The following is a 20,603-nucleotide window of genomic DNA, read 5'->3' on the forward strand; positions in this document are numbered from 1 at the left end:
TCTTTCTTCCCCGTCAACCACGACGACAGAAAAGACGCGAAAACTCCAAGCCCGGGAGAAGGGCTGGTGGGATGTCTTCACTCAAGCGGCGATATACAAGAACAAAACGAAACTTGGATTTGGCCGAAAAAGAAGCAACGCTATGGATACCATGACCGATCACCATCGATAAAGAAGAATCTTTCTAAATCACTTCGGGTCAGCAGGGCCTTCAAGCATCCGAAATACGCTAGGGTAGTAAATGTAGTCGAGGGACTAAACCTATGGGAAAAGCTTGCAGCAAAATTTACGTCAAAAGCTGTCATAAGACTTAATTAACCAAATTTCGGCCATGCCTTGTTACATTACTTACTCATTTACACCAAAAGAAAAACATGTCCAATTAAACGAACTAAAGGCACAGTTACTCAAAGCTGCACGACAGGCTCCTCAAAAAATAATAATTGCCCATTTTAACAAGAAGCAAAAGAAAGACGCACCAACATAACGCACATGAAGAAGAATAATTAATCTCTCATATGCCCATCTTAGTCCAAGAGTTTCACTATCCTTGCACCAAATAGTATACATCAAAGGAATGCTAAAAAAAATTAAGATGTCTTACGTAACCGGAAAAAGGAAAATGGAAAAACAAACCTAAGATACGCAAAAGGCTGCCAGAGCATAAACACGCCAGGAGCGTTAGGCGAAGTTTTGTATGACACAAGGAAAGTGAAAAAACGCAAGTTGTTCTCTTTTAGGCCTTGTGCATTTTTTCTACATATGCCTGCAGCAAAAGTGAATACAAATACTGTAAGAAACATTGGCTCAGAATCTACTAACCACCGGAAATTTGTAACAGAGGAAACAGCCTAGTTATATCAATTCCAAATTAGTATCCACATATTAAACTCCGAGGATTAGAAATTATAAAGTGTAATGCTGTATTGGAGCAGGACAATAGAGGAAAAAAGAAAAAAAATCAACTTCAAATGAACACCCCTACATTCCAAAACTTCTGATTTTGATGTCCCATGCTGCTGCCTTCATCTTCTGAGTTTTAAATTTCAAAATACCCCTTCGGCATAACTCAGAACCAACCATTTCTTAACATGAATAAATAGTAAGATTTCATATCATCATCAGACACAATAGAAACTAGTTGCAAAGCAAATTCAACTTAAGAAAAGTTTTGGTAGGGATTGCACAAAAAACCACCAGAATTGCCACCGGCAAAGAAAAATGTAAAAATCTGAGAATTTGCCCCACGCAACTTTCTGTGAAATATGTCTATAGACACACCTTGGACTTTTCTCCGCATACCCAAATCCGTCCAAGCTTATGTTAGAGAGCAGGGGGTTTCGAAGGGCAGGAGTGATGACACTCTGGGGGAGGAGTAGAGAAATGGAGAAGAAAGAGCTTGACATTTTCAAGCACCCATTCAAATTCTTTTTTCAAAGAAAAGAGTACAGAAAAGAGAGGAGATGGAGAAGCGAAGAAGAGAGGTAAGAGTTAGGGTTATGATTTAAAAATGGTCATGGGAGCTGCATGTGACCTTATTTAACAAAAATGCAGACAATTATACAGAGGTGCCACATTACTACATAGCTAAGTCTAAATGTGACGTTGTCAAGAAACAAAAGAACGAAGCAATTGCACATACCCCTAATATTCCAGCCTTGGTTAAGTGAAAGAATTTTGAATGGAAACATGCATGGACCTCATACGTTTAGACTATAATATATACAGTTAATTGTTGGAATTTAGGGTTTTTATTTGAGTTATTAGTTTTCTTGTGGGTCAAGGATTAGAATTTATTGTCCGTTAAGTTTAGATGTCTTTTGTTTTGCTTTAGTATTCTCCTATGAAAGCATTGATGATATCAACAACATATCGATTACATATCCACATTCGGAGAAAAATCTGTATGTTACCTATACATGGATTCTGTGACATATTATTTCTCTATAAAAACATCAAAGAGTCACATCCATTGTGTTTTTTAATTAATATTAACGTAAGTTAATGTGCTTGGTACTTTATTGTCGTTGCACCTTCCAACCTAACAAGCAAAGGGCCTTGACCTCTGTCCCGAACCCGGTTATTCAAGTTTTATTTCTTGGCTTCGTATTGTTTATTGTGTTGGACAAACATAAATTAGTTCAAAATCAAAGTTCACATACGAATCAAACAAACAAACAGATATATAATACTATGAAATACGAAACTAAGAATATTATTAATTAAACAAGAATGTTGAGATGACTACAAATTGAAGACTACATTTTGACTAACTTATTGTGAAATAACGAATACAAAACTCCTATTATCACCTTTCTACAGACAACAAAAAACAAATAAGAAATCACAGACTCACATGGTGGGTAAATAGAGAGAACCTAGAGAAGGAATAGAAGGAAAACATGACCTGAAATACGTTCAAAAAGGGAGTTTAGATGTATAATAAATATTTCCTTTTTTATCGAAAGCAAATTTTCATTAAGAACAAAGAAAATGTACAAAGCGATGGACTCATCCACAGAACTAGCAACCTAAAACCAGAACCAGTACAGGGGAAAAAGACACTCGTTAAAACTGTATTTCATCTGAGAATAAAAACATATGCCAACAAAGAAGTATTCCTAAACAAAACAGAGAATGCAGCTAGAATGAATTAATCAACATTCAACACTAAACAGCACTTACCTGTACAAGTTTAGTAAGCTTTGGTTTTGAAAATGATAGATAATGATCAATCTTCTCTTGAGTCTGGGGAATATTAGCCCCCTGCATGGTACTGGTCACTTTATCAACCACCTTCTTCACTATAGTTTTGTAAGCATCTTTGCTGACTTGACCTTCTTTCCATGAGGGTTTTAAAAGCTCCTTAACGTTTTCCACAAGTGCAAATTTGAATGCACGACTCCCCTTCACTTCCTTGAGTTTCTTGCCCCCGTCAGCACCATCTTTTTCTGTGACCTCCATGGGACCATTAACTGGGGAATTATTTTCTTCCTGATCGCTCTTGATTTCCTCGGCCCCAAGATCACCATTTCCCTTGACAACCACAGGTTTTGCACCACGCTCCAGCTGACTTAACTGGTGATTCTCATGTGTAGGTTCTTGTACTGGATTATTAGTCTGATGATAATTGTTTGTATTTGCTCCGCTAGGTAAAGAAGATGGAGATACAACATTTGACAGTTTCTCTACTTTTCCATCAACACTTGTGTTTCCAGCACTATTTGGCAAAAGGCACATTTGATTGTTATTAATTCTATGTTCTATGCTATCACATATAGGATCATACGGCTTATGAGATAACATGGCTGGATCGGGCTGAGAAGTTGCTCCCAAAAGCTGCTCAGAAGATCCTTTGGATTTGGGAAGGAGAGGTGGGGTGCTCACCGCATTATGAGCATTTAAAGCAGCATAAATCTGTGGAAGTTGCTGCCGATTTCCAAGTAACTGAGCCAGAGAGGCTGAAAGATTGGTAAGTTGCTTAAGTTCTTTACCACCTACCAAACTTGGAACTTGAGGAATTCCATCAACTAGTGAAGTTTTTGCATCACCTATATCTAATTTGTTCACAGATTTACCCTCTGGGGACAGTGTATCATGCGGACTTTTTACAATTCCTCTGCCTGGGATTAGTGTTTGACTTTGCCCAATTGTGCTCAATCCTGAAAAAGGAAAAGCACTTGAACTCTGGCCACTGTTGTCAAAACTTTGGCAGCCCACAATATTTGCAGTAACACTTAGGTTATTACGAAAACTAGAAGGTTCTTCAATGGCATTCCTATTGTCATATGGCAAGGAAATAACTCCATCTCCCCTCAGATCCTTGTTCTGCAGAAAATCAGATCTTTCAGCTATCTCTTGTTCAATAATTGAAGCAGCACCATGTACCCGAGTTGAAGGTTCTGAACCTCGCGTAATGCAACCATGCTCTTGTTTCCCAACATGGTTGGAGGATTGCACCGTGTAATTCCAATCAGGAGACATGTCACCAAGCCATTTTTCAGTATCTCTTGATTTTGGAAGATCCACACGAGCACCCACATTATCTTCCTTCCACAGATTTGCATCCTTCTCATTCCTCTCAGCTGCTTCATGACTAACATTGCGGTCAGCACAATTTTTGTTCTCATCGTTCTGATCGCAACCCCATCTATTATCATCCACAGACCAAGCACTAGACCGTACCTCTGGAACACCAATATTTCTGTTATCTACAGTCAACATTGGGGCATCTGACAGAGTCACGGTATCACTCCATTTTGGACCATTCCATGCTGGGCCTGCATCATTTAAACTGTGACCCGGGCCCCACCGGCCATCCTTTGACTTTCTTTCAGGACTTACATAAGCTTGAATATGATGAGAAAACCGACAATACTTTTTATTACGACAATTTCCCGCAGCAAAAAATTTGCAAGGAATATCGCCACTTCTGTGTGGTACACGCTCAGCACCTCGCTCTGTAGAAGTATCTCTGTTCCTTCTTTCATTTTCCCTTTCTCTCGTATTATCAATTGTAGAATCTTTGCTGAATCCATCAGAAGGACGATGGTGATTGAACTTGCAAGAGGCACCCTTGCGGCACTTCCCCTTTACAAAATCACTACAAGACACAGAATATCTTTCACTTTTTAATGGGTAGTACTCGGTAGTTTCAGGAGGACTAGCATATCTCAAAGCACCACGTTTCCTGTGTCGACTTTCCCAGCTATCATCATACTTGGAATTACCCTCATGAAGAAATTGGCAATCACTAGCTCTCCTGCATCTCCCAGTCATATAATCTTTGCACAATTGAGCTGAAATGCCTGGCCTGCCTCTATTTCTGTCAAGGAAAAGTGATTCCCGCCTATAGCCACGATCAGGGCTCCTGCTCCAGCTCTGGCTCTTACTCCTGCTCCTGCTTCTACTTCTACTCCTACCTCTGCACATAACATCCACCGAGAGTTTCTACTGTTATATGCGTCAAAAAATGCTATCTCGATTATATATTAACATAAGAAAAAGAAACAGTGAGCGAGAAACTGACAATGGATAAAAAAAAGGCTAACCTCAGTGACCTTTTCCAACCACTTTTTGGGGACTGACTACGATGTTCTCTCCAGTCATCAAAACCAGGAGACATCCTTGTGCTGCAATTTTCATCTCCATCCCACACCATAGAGTCATCAATGTATCTATTGCATCTCTTATTCATACTCCCATGCTTATGTGAACCTCTGCTTCCGGGCAAAGGTTCCCTGGAAGCCAAATCCAAATCATGCTTAGGTCTCTGCAGATCATTTGTCTCTGGAGAAGGCCAGTCATGTCCAGATTCCTTAGGACGAAATGTCCTACCTGCCTTTCCCATCCAACCGTTGTCCTGCATATTTGCATCTTCAAACTGAGGCTCGTCCACCAAATCCCATTTAGAAGACCGCTTTCGGCTGCTTCTATTCATTTCTCTCAGTCTTAAATCAATACCCTTTACTTATTCTTATTCAGAACAATCTGGAGGCATTGAAAAAATCAATCAATCTCATTACTTTTCCTGATCACTCTTTTGCTTCTTTACACTTTCTTAGTATCAATTTAAGTCTACTAGAGTGTATAAAATATTGATGTTACCAACAAGACAAAATATACATGTGAAACAATAAAACTGAATCAATGAAAACAAAAATTTTATACCATTAACCATGACCAGAACTAAGAATATATTATCAATCTCAGCTAAGTTTAATAACAATTTTTTTGTCAAAAAATTGAGGGCATTTCTGTTAGCACTAAAAAAATAGTCATTGCACTCCTCCCTCTGACTTTTTGCAAAAAGGAATGCAAGTTGATAATTTTGGATACTAATAACAGCTAAAATGGAATAAAATCGTACTTCAATTAGATTGACCAAAGAGAAAATGGATGCAGAAGACAAATACAATTTGTCATGGAGCATATATCAAAAATATACAAAAGTGTACTTTTTTAAAGGCGACATGCATATAGTAGAAAAAAATGAAATGTAAGAATACATGGAGACTGTCTAGATAAAGCATGACATGTGTAATAAGTTTTCTACAATACATTTATACACCCTTTATTTGTAAAACACAATATTATGTTTGGAGTGGACAGGGACAGTGCCCGTCATTCAGCCTGACACATGGCAGGGAGGTCCATACTCGAGATAGAAGTTCTTTCAAACAAATGTGTCCGGTTCTTAAGAACAAGAACGTGACAGGTACGGTAATGATGATATACATATATTGATCAACTTATCCCATGGGAAAAGTTCGACATTTGTGTCGCTGGTGAAAAGTCTTGTATAGTTAGTCCCATAAAACAAAAGCCATGTGTACATTTTATATACACACACACACACATACCCAAGCATTCATCTTTTTAGAACTGGCATATCATATGCCATAACCCTATGTTTTTGTTTAACAGTTATCTGTTTTGTTTCTATACTTAAATTGGTGTGTCCTAACATCCAAGAAACAAGCAAGATGATAATAAGTTTACTGTCAAATGTTGAAACATCAAACACATTGTGGGAATTCGATTTACAATCACCATTCAATAATGCTATGAATTTGGTGTGATTCACATTGTTAACAGATACGAGGAAAGACATACATAGAAGACAATTTTTTACACAAACAGAATGCCTTGTGTCTAGCTCCCGCTTATCATTTTGAGTCTTGTGTTTAGGATTGAAGATGAAGTAAACTACAATCTGGTGGACTTGATCAACAAACTTCCAACAAAAGAGGTGTTGAGGTAGACTACAAGGGAGAGGCAATGCTTCATACAGGCCTATGGTGAAGAATAGATATGAAGATGATTCCAGTTACTAAACAATGTAGTTAGCAGAAGAGGACCACTGGTACTTTTGTCTCTTAGTTAGGTCAAAGACAAGTAATTGTTAATGTTGAGTTATTTTGCGAAACTTATTTGCTTTGTGGGCATATGATTCAATTAGGTATAAATAAAAATCAAAACAACACTATGGTCATTTAGCACCAATGGTGGCTGAATATTTTAAAAGAAATGCTGCATTCGGTTACAGAGCTTAACCTCACACCGGACACATGCACGGGCCACGCACTCTACTAAACAACCATAGGCCTCAGGTGATTTCACACCTCACCCCAAAGCAAGCTTCAAAAAGGGTTTTCCAGACAATGAATTTCAAAATAGGGAAAAGGAGATTTCACACCTCACCCCAAAGCAAGCTTCAAAAACGGTTTTCCAGACAGTGAATTTCAAAATAGGGGATTGGAGAAAAAATTTTCCTGGTTTCTTGTGTGGTATATCAATCCTCCTTTTCAAAGATGATTTCATAGATTCATAAACATTAAAATCCCACATCATATTATTGGCATACAATGAGTGATGGCTACCGTCAGCTGAAGTTATAGGCTGAATGAAATTGTCAACAGGAAAATAAAACAGCCTAGAGTTTTGTTTTAACGAAGTAAGGGTTTGTCCTGTGTCTTAGATATAACACAAATTGCATGGAGTAACTTCCAACAGAGAAGTCAGAGAGACACTAAGGCAAAACTATTCAATGTTTGGGGTAACATAAATTTTTGGAACAATACAATTTTCAAAGCCCTTTACAACCCCGACAACCATACAGAAAATCAGGAGTGACACTTTATTTAAAGATCCTTCTGGTGCATCTATTCTTTCTCCTGTAACTTTCAAATAAAGACAAAGGAAATAGCTCAACTGAAAGGAATTATTCGCATGGATCTGAGACAAGATCCAATCGTTTCAAATTACAATTCTATCAATTGGATCAAGATTAATTATACTAGTGACCAATGGGTCAAATATAGGCTACTATCAAGAATATGTTAATCTTTACATTTGCAAGAGGCTCATTTGGACACATAAGCTCATGTATGAAATAGGAATATTCGTGGTTATTGAATGTTATTATCAGCCATGACATTGACCTTGATATGTTTGAGACTTCAAATAAAAACACCCCAAATTTCAAACAATGTGAATACTTCTCATCTGAATCCAGTTACCATGTTGTAATATCAAGATACGAAAAACACCTAGCCTTAAAACAGGGAAGAACAATCAGCAATTTCGTAAGCCCCGAGCCAAATTGATGGCAACCACAAGGAAATGAAGATACGCTCACGTCTGTCTCCAAACAAGTCAATCAATTTCACCAACTAACACATGCTCAACTTCAAGCACATAAACGATCACCTTTGCATAGCTTTTGAAAAGTAACATGAAGGCATCATATCTCTCTGCACTCGTGACATTTTGATTAAACCAAATATGCAGAATCTTCCTCAATCAACAATTATTCCTATTCAACTTTTGAAGGCTGTAATCTTTCAATAATTATGCTAACAAGCTCCTCCCTCACTTCATCATAACACTGATCAACATTTAGCATCAGGGGCATCAAAGTTGAAGGTTCATGAGTACTCTTCTAACTTGTTGGACTATGAAGTAATTCTATTTTTTTATTCCCAAACCCCTTCAGAGCAACCTCCAGTCTAAGAACTTATCGAATAATATGAACTATATCCCAATGTAGCTCTTTCGTAAGGATGCTATTGCAATCAGTTACTTTTCAACGAAATTGGTAATCCCTCCATGCAGTGACCCTCATGAAATTACTGCAGAAAATTATACTAGATATTAGCACCCAGGTAAATGCACTCTATATAGATCTAAAGTTTATGCTAGATCCATCTATCAAGGTGCCTAGGCTACTAGAATAACAGAACAAAAGTACAAAAAAATGAAAGAGCAAGGAAACAAACAAAAAAATCAGAATGAAAGCAAATCATTCTTAAGAAGGTGATAGCCAGATAATAGAAAGGTGCCAAAGAAAAATAAGCCTCCCTACATTCATATCTGCTACGGCTCAAAAGACCTCAACTTCTCTCCTTCACATTTACCAAGACATAATTTCCTTGGCATATCACATCCCTACCTATCCATATATCATTTGACAGTTTGACCCAACATAAATTTGAAACGTAAAGGGCATAAAATGATCACCACCTCTACATGCTTTATTTTAGAAACAATAATATTCGACTAGAAGCATATACATTCAAACTAGTTGAAACTAACTTATTGTCAGGCCAATCTACCTCTCAATAAAATTGAAACGAAAAGTAAATGAAAACAAAAACTGACTCGAATTAACTAGTTCGAAGTCCGGACACCAGTTGAGCCATACTAATTACCAAGAAGCACATAGTTAAGCAACCACAAGAACTTCAAATCACACTCACAAAGTTGCAGTAGAATTATTCTGGGGCATAAAAGCTCAAATCTTTCTACGATAGAACAAAACCCACCTCAAATTCTCAATTGCCCACAAAAAAACAGTAAGATTCGCACTCATATAATTAAAAAAAACAAACACAAAGAACTCAAAAAAAACATGTAACCCTAAACCCTATTCACTGAATTGAAATAAAAAAACATACAGAAACAGAGAAGAAAATATTAAAAAATAAATAATTAGCAAACCCTAAATAAGGAACTGAAGAGTAAAGAGAGGGCACTTACAGAAATTAGAGAGAAACCTAGAGTGCGATGGGAGGGAAGAGGGAGGAGGGAGGAGTGAGGAGGGAGGAGGGAAGACTGAAGAGGAAAGGGAACCGGAGAGAATGACAGATTTTAACTCCGTCTATGCACACAGCACACATCATTGAAAAGTTCATTTTTACTGTGGGCCCGCTTGAAGAGGAGCTTTTTTCTTGGGCTATTGACGAACAAGTCCAATTTATGGAGCCCAACATAATAAAACGGCCTCTCCCAATGAAGCACCAAACTCTGTATAATTTGCTCAGTCGGTACATAAATGGCATCAATCTCATGAATTCCGGCTTTCTTTGGCATTGATCTCTCAATGGGTCGTTGCTAGCTATTACAAACTATCTCTTCCAGCAAATTGTAAGCCTCAACTTCTGTTTTTCCCATCAAAGCTCCTCCATCTGTAGCATAAATTATAGTCTTGCTTGTATAACCACTGTAAAATGATTGAACTTGCACATGAGTTGGCAACGCATGATATGGACATTGTGGGTGCAAATTTCATACAAGGCTAGATTGAGGAAATCACACCTACAAAATAACAAACACCGTTAGCCTAACTAATGAACACCGAAGAAAAGTTTATCCACTCAACACGCTAATACTCGCTTGATCTCTTGAGATTAAGAAAGATCCATTTCTCCAAAATGAAGATGATGAAAAGGTCCTTGTTCCAGATGTACCATATCTTAATGCAATTGGAGCTTTGTTGTATTTAGCACAATGTACTAGACTAGATATAGTTTTTTTAGTCAACTTGTTCGCAAGATATAGCTTTGCTCCAACAATTTGACCTTCGAAGGGAGTCATAGATGTTTTACGAAATTTTCGTAGGGCAATGGATGGGACCTCCTCTACTCCAAGAAGCCCACAATGACCAGAATCTCATTTGATATGCAGATGCTAGTTTTCTCTCCGATCCACATAAAGCCCGCTCATAAACTGGATATGTTTTCACTTATGGAAATACAACAATATCATGGCACTCACCAAAACAAACATTAGTTGCTACAACTTCGAATCACTCAGAAATACTTTATCTCCATAAAGCCAATCATGAATGTTTTTTTGTTAAGATCAATGATCCATCAGATCCGAAATGCATTTCAACTATCGTTCATGAAGATAATGCAATATGTATTGCTCAAATGAAGGAAGGATTCATCAAATGTGATAAGACTTGTTTGTACCATACTTAGGGCCTCCGTATTTAGATCTCATATAAATACTTAGGGGACTCAAATGTAATTATGTAATAAATGAAGGGGTAAATATGTAATAAGTGAAGAGCCATTATTCTATAAAAGGACTCATCACCTTCCTCATTTGGAGAGGTCAAGTTTAGGCCAAGATTGAAGGCAAGGCTTAGGCCACAGAAAATGGGCTAGAAAGCACACTGCCTCTAGCCTTCTTATATATTCACCATTCAGAGTGAAACTATATCAACATCAGTGTGGACGTAGTCCAAACATTGGGGTGAACCACGATACATCTTGTGTTCTTTACTTTCTTGCAGATTCACGGTCGGATTTACGTTGTTCCAAGACCCATCCGGTTTTGTGTATCAACATTTGGCACCGTCTGTGGGAAACGACACGAAAAGCTATGTCGGTTCTCTTTCATTTTTTCACATCCGCCGTGAATCTGCAAAATCACAAAAACCCAAGAAACCAGTCCTATATATCTCTCTCTCTACACATCGTTCTCGCTCACTTTCTTCTACTACACCAGCTGCAGCTCCTAAGCCCAAGTCACCATCTCCGGTTGCCACCCCCAAATCTTCTCCCACTCCAGCATCGGCTCCACCCAAGCCCAAATTTCCCCATTTGCAATTCCCAAATTTCCAGCCAGCAAAGATATGGCGTGGCGATATGGGTCGTCCTTGTCAAGGTCTCTGATCTCAACCACAAGAGCTTCAACATTCCGATCATCTCCGTCGATCTCATCCCTTCCTTGCACTCCGCTTCGTAATCTTCTCGGCAGCAACTCTCGCCTCACCCTCTTCTCCCTCCCGGTCAATGCGGGCCAATTGACCTGCGCGCAGTCGCTGATGCCATTGCACATCGCCCTGGCTTCGGCTCGTCTCACAAGCCACATCTCCGTCGAAGTGCGCCATTGATATGAGTTGTCTTAGGGTACTTGAACAAGCTTCTATTAGATCAACACAGCAGCAGTTATTGCTACATTTCGTGGTGCTCTGATAGTGAAAGCATTTTATACTCCTTATCTTTGATAAGGCGGCAACCAGTAAGCTCACTAGGCAAGAGTATTCCCATGACGACCTTTATTCCTTGTTTGTTCAGCTTTATGAGGAAGGAGTTTTCACCTTACTTTTCCTTAAAAATGTCATGCGTGTTGAAATGTATGTGTGGGAAGACCGGGACTGTAAGCCCAGGAAGCTTTACTCCTGCTCGGTCAGTTCTGTTAGTGATGACATTGTTTCACACCGGTAAGCAGCGTTGAGATTTCCCAAGTCGATAAACTCTACAGAGAGTCAGGTGGATCTGCAGAAACCAGTAGAGCTGACCGATATACAAAGCTTCATGCTCGGTCACTCTTACTGTCCTCCTCCACTCAAACCCCACGGCAGCGCCTAGTTGAAACCGAAGTGCTCGGAGCCAGAGCTCGATGCCACGGCCCAGATCACTTAGATGCCATCCATCCGATTCCAAAAAGGTCTTTTTCTTCCTCCTCTTCTTCACGTCACTTGGTCTGCACGATTCAGTTAGGATCTATCAGATCACCAAAACGATGTCGTTCGCTCAAATCACTCTGCATTACCTGCTGCAACTCTTCCTCTCGCTCCAAATCCAGTGATGTCGACAATCATCACATTTTCAACTTCCATGGATGTCGGTGTTCTTCTCCAATACCTACTTTAGTGCAGGGTGCACATGCATAACAGCAGCGCAGAGACAGAGACAGAGAGAGAGGCACAGTGGAAAGAGAAAAGAAAAAGCAAAAGGATGTCTGGAAATGGAGTGGGAAACAAAAGCAGAAAGCAGAAAGTAAAAGCAGAAAGCAAAAGAAGAAAGCAAAAGCAGATAAAAAGAAGCAGACATAATTGCGGTGATGATGGCATGCAGAAAAAGGAATTATGGGCGTGACCCATTGAGATGAGGGTTAGATTTATTTTTGAATGATGTAATTTACTTTTCTTATCTTTCGGAGACATCTGTATAACCCCATCAAAGGGTAATAAAAAATAAAAAATAAATAAAAAAAAAGGGCAAGCCTAAAATAATTGGTTGGAATGTTATATAGAGGGCGAAGACCCATATGCCAAAAAGAGTCAAGCCCTAAGGTTCACCCTCTATTATCACCAACCAGGTGATCAAAAGTACATCCAGTACTCCCAAAATTATTCGACAGCCTACCTCTATTATCACCAACCAAGTGATCAAAAGTACGCCCAGTACTCCAAAATTATTCGGCAGCCTGTCGTTATTATTACCAACCAGGTGATCAAAAGTACGCCCAGTACTCCAAAATTATTCAGCCTACCGCTATTATCACCAACCAGGTGATCAAAAGTACGTTCAGTACTCCAAAATTATTCGGCAGCCTGCCACTAACCAGGTGATCAAAAGTACGTCCAGTACTCCAAAATTATACATGAGCATCACTCATGTCAATCATGCATAAACATTCATAAGCATAACTCATGTCAATCATACATAAACATCACTCATGTCAACATTCATGAGCATTACTCATGTCAACATCCATAAGCATCACTCATGTCAATCAACATAAACATTCATGAGCATCACTCATGTCAATCAGCTTTAAAAGCTTCATTTACAAAAGCTCCAGCTTCAAAGCCTCACTTTCAAAGTTTCGCCTACAAAGCTTCAGTGCATGGTATACAAAGACCGCCTCCGAACAACCGCCACTTCGGCCCATACATGGTTGATTTTGAAGTCTCCAGCCAACAGACTCTAATGACTGAAGACTTAGGGGACTACACTATGTACCATATATTAGGCTTCCGCAACTGGGCCTTATGAAAAATACTTGAGGGACTTAGCCCATTATTTATAGTGTACCATATATAGACCACCCATTATTCATGTATTGAGAATCGAACCCTTATTTTATAAGAGGGACTCCCTCACCTTCATTAGAGAGAGACTCTTAGCTCATTATTTATGTATTGAGGGGTGAGCCCTTATTCTATAAAAGGGACTCCCTTACCATCGTTAGAGAGCATCGTCGCCTGCTGAGCAACCACCTAGCCGCAAGCCTTAACTCTAGCCCATCACTTATGTATTGAGGAGCGAGCCCTTATTCTATTAAAGGGACTCCCTCACCATCATTAGAGAGCATCGCCGCCTGCTGAGCAACCGCCTCGCCGCAAGCCTCAACTCTAGCCCATCACTTATGTATTGAGGAGCGAGCCCTTATTCTATAAAAGAGACTCCCTCACCATCATTAGAGAGCATTGCCGCCTACTGAGCAACCGACTCGCCGCAAGTATCAACTCTGGCCCATCATTTATGTATTGAGGAGCGAGCCCTTATTCTATAAAAGGGACCCCCTCACCTCCAACGCCACAAGCCGAGCCAACCAAGGCAACATAAACCACAAGCTGAGCAGCCTCGCAACATGTGCTACTTCTAGTTGAGAATCATTGCACATTGAGCACCACCTCATATCGAGTATCAGTTATAGATGACATCTAGTTACTTCAGCCCACACATGGACTGAATTTCAAGTCTCTAGCCAAAAGACTCTCTTGACTGAAGACTTGGGGGACTACTGTTTGTACCATACTTAGAGCCTCCGTATTTAGTTCTCGTATAAATACTCAGGGGACTCAAATGTAATTATATAATAAATGAAGGGGAAAATATTTAATAAGTGAGGAGCCCTTATTCTATAAAAGAACTCCTCACCCTCCTCATTTGGAGAGGTCAAGTTTAGGCCAAGATTGAGGGCAAGGCTTAGGCCACAGAAAATGGGCTAGAGAGCACAATGCCTCTAGTTTTCTTGTATATTCACCATTCAAAGTGAAACTATATCAACATCAGTGTGGACGTAGCCTAAATATTAGGGTGAACCACGATACATCTTGTGTTCTTTACTTTCTTGCAGATTCACGGTCGGATTTATGTTGTTCCAAGACCCCTCCGGTTTTGTGTATCAACAAGACTAAACATATATCTCCAAAGTTTTATAATGCACATGAGCTTCAAAAGGCTAAAGTTATTGAAGTTAGACAAATCCATTCCAATGGCAATTTGGCAGACTTATTCACAAAATCTCCACCAAAGTGTACATTTTAAAAAGCTGGTGCAAGGTATCGGATTACGCTGGCTTATTAATCAGTTAAATTGAAGCATGCGGAATCAATGAGAGATAGATATATCAGGGGGCTACATCTAGGATACATGCATGTTGTACTTTTTCCTTCAACTAGGATTTTTCCCACTAGGCTTTTCTATCAAGGTTCTAACTAGGCAGCATAAACAAACTTAACACTAAATCAATGATCCAAGCAAAGTTGTACTCTTTTTTCCTTCGCTACGATTTTTTCCCACTAAGTTTTTTTTTTCAGCAAGGTTTTAATGAAGCAATTAAGGTTGATATATGGGCATCCAAGGGAGAGTGTTGTGAAATGTAGTGTGAATGCCACACATATGAATGCAAGAAGCAAACCAACATACCACCAAAATGAACTTTGATGACAAGAATTGAAAACTTTGGGTGGAAAACTCTTAGGGAGAAGAATTGTTAAGATGGATGATGCTATTTCATTCATACCATTGTTTCCTACGGATGTAAGGCTTTCCTATATAAATGGACCTTTGTAATATAAAGATTACCTCCCACCTTTCTATCTACATATATCAGTAAACAATTTGTGCCAACTCTTTCCCTTACACAAGGATCAAAAGTAGAAAGTAATAATACCAATCTCCCTCCTCTTCTTTTTTTACTTTACCTGCATTCATTGTCTGGTATAGTTACAAAAATAAACAATGCGATTCATTACTCTCGTTCTACTTCGACCTCTAACAAATGTTCACCCTCTCACTTTTGCCTATTTATAACACAACAACGTTTTTGAGTGATTTTTCTATTTATTTGACTGGAAGTTGAAAGAATGATGAGATTCTCATTTTTGTGTTTGTGTTTTGATACGTAATGATCATCACAAGAATTTCTTATTTTCCACTTCTAGCTCATTCAACCTCGGATATTGGTTTACTTGTTGGAATAAAGAATAATATAACGTCATCAACAGTCGCTTTGCCCGAGTGGTTAAGGCGTGTGCTTCCTAGGTGCATGGGAATCTTCCGTGAGAGTTCGAACCTCTCAGGCGACAAGCAACAAATACGGAGACAGTGATGGCCGAAGGATCAGTTCCAGTTGTAATTTGTGAATCGCTTACCGTTTCATGCTTCTTGTGCTCTATCAAGATCATGTAAATTGGAACGGCCAATATCTATAGGGAGTATTAGTTGTGAAGGCGACGATTATTATTATTTTGTTTTTTATTTTGTTTAATTTTCTTTCGATAAATACGGCTTTCTTCCTAAAAATTATTAAAAACAGAGACAGCAAATATGGAGACGGTGATGGCCGGAGGAATCGCTTCCCGTTCCATGCTTCTTGTGCTCTATCAAGATCATGTAAATTAAAACAGCCAATATCTGTAGAGAGTATAAGTTACGTTCGCAACGTCATCTTACAAAGCCTTTTTTATCATTGACCAAAAACTTAACAAGAAAATAGAGTTAAGAGAACCAAACATCGATAAGAAGATGAGACAATGCTACCAAACCGAAAACCAGGAACATCGCTTATGTTTTGAATTCAATTTCAATGCCAAGTAATGGAAAAACTCGAAAAAAGAGTATCCTTACAGTAGTACAGTACAAGCTTCATAATGATAATAAATAATGCAATTTCTGCGATTTTTCGTCATCATAAGCAATCCTTGGGATAGAAGGACACAAGTACTTGTATTTCTAAGTCGGGGTCCTTCAGATAATGGATATTCGAATATGAACTTGGAATGAGTCTCTTCCGGTATGGTTGATGTTGCTGCCCATGGCACTTGACTCATATCCTTGAAACTCACATTGCAATAAGATAAACACCATTGAAATCAAGCAATCTACAAGAGCTTCAGTCCACCTGTTACATCATCAACTACTTCAACAGGTCCTGCACACGAGTATGTTGGAAATTTGGAATCAGTCAAGTCGCGGTAAAGCAATGAGGGAAAATCAAAGTTCCATTTCGATATTTTTTGAAGATTTTGTCAGACATAAGACTTTGGTATGCTACATTCACAAGCTCAAAACCTCTCCTACACAATATCCTACCAACATAATATAGAGGGGCTTGGCCTCCCAAACTCCCAATCTAAGTCGACAACCCCACGCGCATGGGGACTATACTTAAAGACTTACAAAATTCCTTTTATACGTAAGTGACCTCTGGGTACAAATTAAAAAGGCTCATCAAAAGACAAGATAATGGAGAAGACAAACATACCAAGAATAGCCATCACTGTCCTTGAATCTGGAAGGAAACATTGGACCAAATAAGTAACGTTGGATGGTCAACTGAATAAGAACTAGTGAAGAATATAAATTTCATGGCGCATATGGGGAACAAATAAAACAAGTTACAGCATATCTGTTTACAGCAGTAATCAGAAAACAACATGATTATACAGTTAAAAAACTTCAAAGAGAATGGGGGTACACAAAACTTGGAAACTCCCACTGTTTGAGAGCATTATGCTGATCCACTTAATTCGATCTTTCTCAAGTTGTGATGATGAAAGCCTCCACTTCTTAGTAATATATTGAAATTTTTGTGAGTGAACATAGTGTTTTATTTGATTGGCAATACTGACGTAGACATCACCAAAAGCTTAAAATATTAAAATCCAGATTAACCTCAGCTATAGAAATGTAAGCAACTCACTTGGTGCAATCTGAGTCCTGCCAGCATCAATTGTAATGTGTGTCGGTAAATTTAGCGATTTAGCCCTTTCCTGTCAAAACCCACAACGATTTTTACATCAACCATAAAGTTGCACTCACCGAAAATATAGAGAGATTTGTATATAATACTGACTTGCAAAACTAGCATATCTTTTTCACTTTCTATTTTCACTACAACTTTAGGCTGGGCACACATCTCCCACCTGCGGATTGAAACAACACCATTACACGAAACAAAGAAAGGTATGTAAAATCCCACATTGTTCGACAGAGAAAAAATCACAGAGTAGTGTGTTGGTTTACCTGTTTAAAGCTTTTGGTGCTCGATGGAGGACCTTTTTATAGAGGCCTAAAGTTGCATGGCTAAATGATGAACACAAACATTCAGATAAAGAGTTTGAATTTTAGTGCACCAAACACAAAAGGAAAGCAAAAAGTATCTATAGCTACCTGCATTGAGCGGCAATTTTCCCTTTACCCATCTTTAGATCATTCCTGACCACCAAAACCTGAAGAAAACAATCAAGAAAGTGAATAGGTCGCACAGGCACATCCTGCCACAAACTAAAGGAATACGGAAACAAACAACTAAAAACATAGGTGGAGCAATCCAATATTGTCAAATATAATGCCGCGAATCAGTGTTTTGAAATCATCAAGTATTAGAGGAAAAGAGACAGAGATGAAACTTAAAGCGATACCATTTTGAAATCTTCAAGAATGTCGGCGAGGTTTTCAATCTCTAGAGGGTCTTTGGGCTTGTCCTTGTTCTGCTTATTCTTCTTCGTCTTATTCTTGCCATTATTAGAATCATTGGCAAGTGCAGCTCGCTTAGCGAGTCTGGCTGAGAAAATAATGCGAGCAGGAGGGTAACGCACGCCAAAGCAATACCCCAAAGCAAGCCAACCAGCTCCTACCAAAATGGCGCCCACCCATCCCAACCCCATCAGCATTGCTCTTCCTACTCTCCCCTTCTTCTACTTCCACAACACTCCTATTATCTCTCCCTTATTGTTTCCAATCAAATTTCTATCTCAACAATAAGAGAAACAAAAACATGTTCGAGTAAGTACTTTATCCTTCAATACACACACACACACACATATATAACACATTAATACGCCAGTATAGTAAATTTTCCGTGGAAACAAACAGGAGGGAAAGGGAGTGAAAAAAGTACTTGGAGTATGTCAATGCAATTGATTTTGCATCTGAATATGGATTATTGAAAGTTGGTAACCCTAGATCGGACGGCAGTGAACGGACTTGAGGGGTTTGCAACGGAGGAGGAGGAAGGCCTATAGTCGGCTCTTTTGAAAGACAAAAAAGGGCCATTGAAGATTTTGCGAGAGGCTTGGCACTGTAGTTAGAAGGCGGAAGATGAGGACCGTGTGAAGCAAGTTTGCGTGTCAGTGGGGCAAAGGTTAGGGATGGTGCGAAATGAGAATATATATACCATTCGTCAGTCAACAACTTTGACATTGACAACTCCTCCTGACTAACGAAGAATAGTCCATGCGGCTTAGAGAATTTTCTATTCTATCTATGTTAATGCTATTCCTCTTAACTTTTTTATTTTCTATTTTCTCATTTCCCTTCTTCTCTTCTTCTTGCCTTGAAGTTGAAGGTATGCCACAATTTAAGGTATCTCATTCTGAGACTAACTGAATTAATTTAAGATCAACTAGTCATTAGAAAAAAAAAAAAAAAACCAACCGCCGCTCTATGTGGTTGGAAACAAATGATGTGATACATTTGACGAATCAAGAAATTAACCTTTGTATCTTCTAAAACCGCCAATTTGTTACTAATTGTTCTCAAATTTAATCACAAGTGGCGAAAGGAATGCCACCACCCCTTAGTAACTCAATAAACAACATGTAGACCCTTGCCATAAGAAATACTAATTTACTTATTGATGAAAAATTGTAGTTTGTCAATAAGTTTGAATGTGTACAGTGATTTGTCAAAAGACGGGACGATGGCTTCCGAGTAGGGCTTGTTGTCTACATAAATCTGATAGGAGCATTTGTTGTGTGAAGTGAGAGCTGCAATACAATTTAAACGAAAATAAAAAGTGACTAGGCTTAACTTGTTCGAAGTCAGGACACCAATTGACTTCGAACACCAATTGAAAGAACAAACACATAGCTGAATAAAAATGTAACCCTTGTTCACTGAATTGAAGAAACAAACATACAGAAATAGAGAGAAGGAAACGTTAAAAATGAATAATTAGGAAACCCTAAATAAGGAATTGAAGATTAGAGAGAGAGTACTTACAGAAATTAGAGAGAAACCCTAGAGGGCGATGGGAGACCTCCGCCGCCTGCAGGAGTTTGCCATATTTGAATCACTCCCTTTGTCAAAAGAAGTGTGTGAACTCTGGATTCTGAAAAGACTAGGAGAGTACAGCGGGGAAGAAGGAAGGGGAAGGGTAACCGGAGAGAATGAGAGATTTTTATACCAATCAAGGTTCATTTCCTTACATTCCGTCTACACACAACACACACATCATTCAAAATGTTGTAAATAGTGGGTCATATGTGTATGGTAAAGTATCACATGTGTATAGCATAAACTCACAAGCTAAATAGTAATTCTTTTGTAATTTTCCATTGAAGTGGCTCTATAAATAGAGCACTTAGATTGTTCAAATAAAAGAGAACATCAAGAAGAGAAAAGGAAGAGAAAAACATCTAATAGCAATAATATACCTTACTTCCTCTGCAACAGTTTGTGTTGGTATAATCCTCTGCAACTGCTTCGTTCCTGCCCTGAGTAAATGTTATCTCTCTAAATTTTGCCTATTTATAACACGTTATCAGCACGACTCTTAATCATTTTCTCTTTTCCCTTCACCGAAAGAAAAATAAATGTTTCCTCTAAGGTTTTTACTATTCTTCTTCTTCCTCTGCCTCAATTACTGGATATACCCTCGCGAAGAACTGTTTGCACCATGTTTACTTCTAGTTCTCCAACTAACAGTTACTTATATCTTTGATTTCTTGTTTGGTGTACATATTGACTACTAACCCACTGATTATTTATGCAATCCAAGATTGTGCG

General features: G+C 38.7%; 2 protein-coding genes across 6 annotated transcripts; both read right to left on the minus strand.

Moving 5' to 3' along the window:
• Positions 1–484: 484 nt before the first annotated feature.
• Positions 485–9,690, minus strand: LOC126603965 (zinc finger CCCH domain-containing protein 38-like). Of its 4 annotated transcripts, none has more exons than XM_050270996.1 (6): positions 9,541–9,683; positions 8,212–8,633; positions 5,052–5,490; positions 2,686–4,924; positions 2,357–2,407; positions 485–766 (listed from the first exon to the last, which is right to left on the minus strand). In XM_050270996.1, exons 3-6 carry the CDS (start codon positions 5,438–5,440, stop codon positions 737–739), a joined length of 2,709 nt encoding a protein of 902 aa, XP_050126953.1. In that variant the 5' UTR covers positions 5,441–5,490; positions 8,212–8,633; positions 9,541–9,683; the 3' UTR covers positions 485–736. The 4 variants fall into 4 exon arrangements, with proteins under 4 accessions (XP_050126953.1, XP_050126951.1, XP_050126952.1 ...); XM_050270994.1 differs by having other exon boundaries at positions 8,141–8,633; XM_050270995.1 differs by lacking the exon at positions 8,212–8,633 and having other exon boundaries at positions 9,541–9,690.
• Positions 9,691–16,349: 6,659 nt separating this feature from the next.
• On the minus strand, positions 16,350–20,036 carry LOC126605511 (uncharacterized). 2 transcript variants are annotated; one of them, XM_050272919.1, is made up of 9 exons: positions 19,818–20,036; positions 19,492–19,582; positions 18,236–18,563; positions 17,985–18,043; positions 17,838–17,897; positions 17,668–17,737; positions 17,515–17,584; positions 17,077–17,103; positions 16,350–16,743 (listed from the first exon to the last, which is right to left on the minus strand). In XM_050272919.1, the coding sequence occupies exons 3-9, from the start codon at positions 18,485–18,487 to the stop codon at positions 16,694–16,696; spliced, it is 588 nt and encodes a 195-aa protein (XP_050128876.1). In that variant the 5' UTR covers positions 18,488–18,563; positions 19,492–19,582; positions 19,818–20,036; the 3' UTR covers positions 16,350–16,693. The 2 variants fall into 2 exon arrangements, with proteins under 2 accessions (XP_050128876.1, XP_050128875.1); XM_050272918.1 differs by lacking the exon at positions 19,492–19,582.
• Positions 20,037–20,603: the final 567 nt, after the last annotated feature.

This window comes from Malus sylvestris, chromosome 15 (assembly GCF_916048215.2).
Source record: "Malus sylvestris chromosome 15, drMalSylv7.2, whole genome shotgun sequence".
Classification (NCBI taxonomy): Eukaryota; Viridiplantae; Streptophyta; class Magnoliopsida; order Rosales; family Rosaceae; genus Malus; species Malus sylvestris.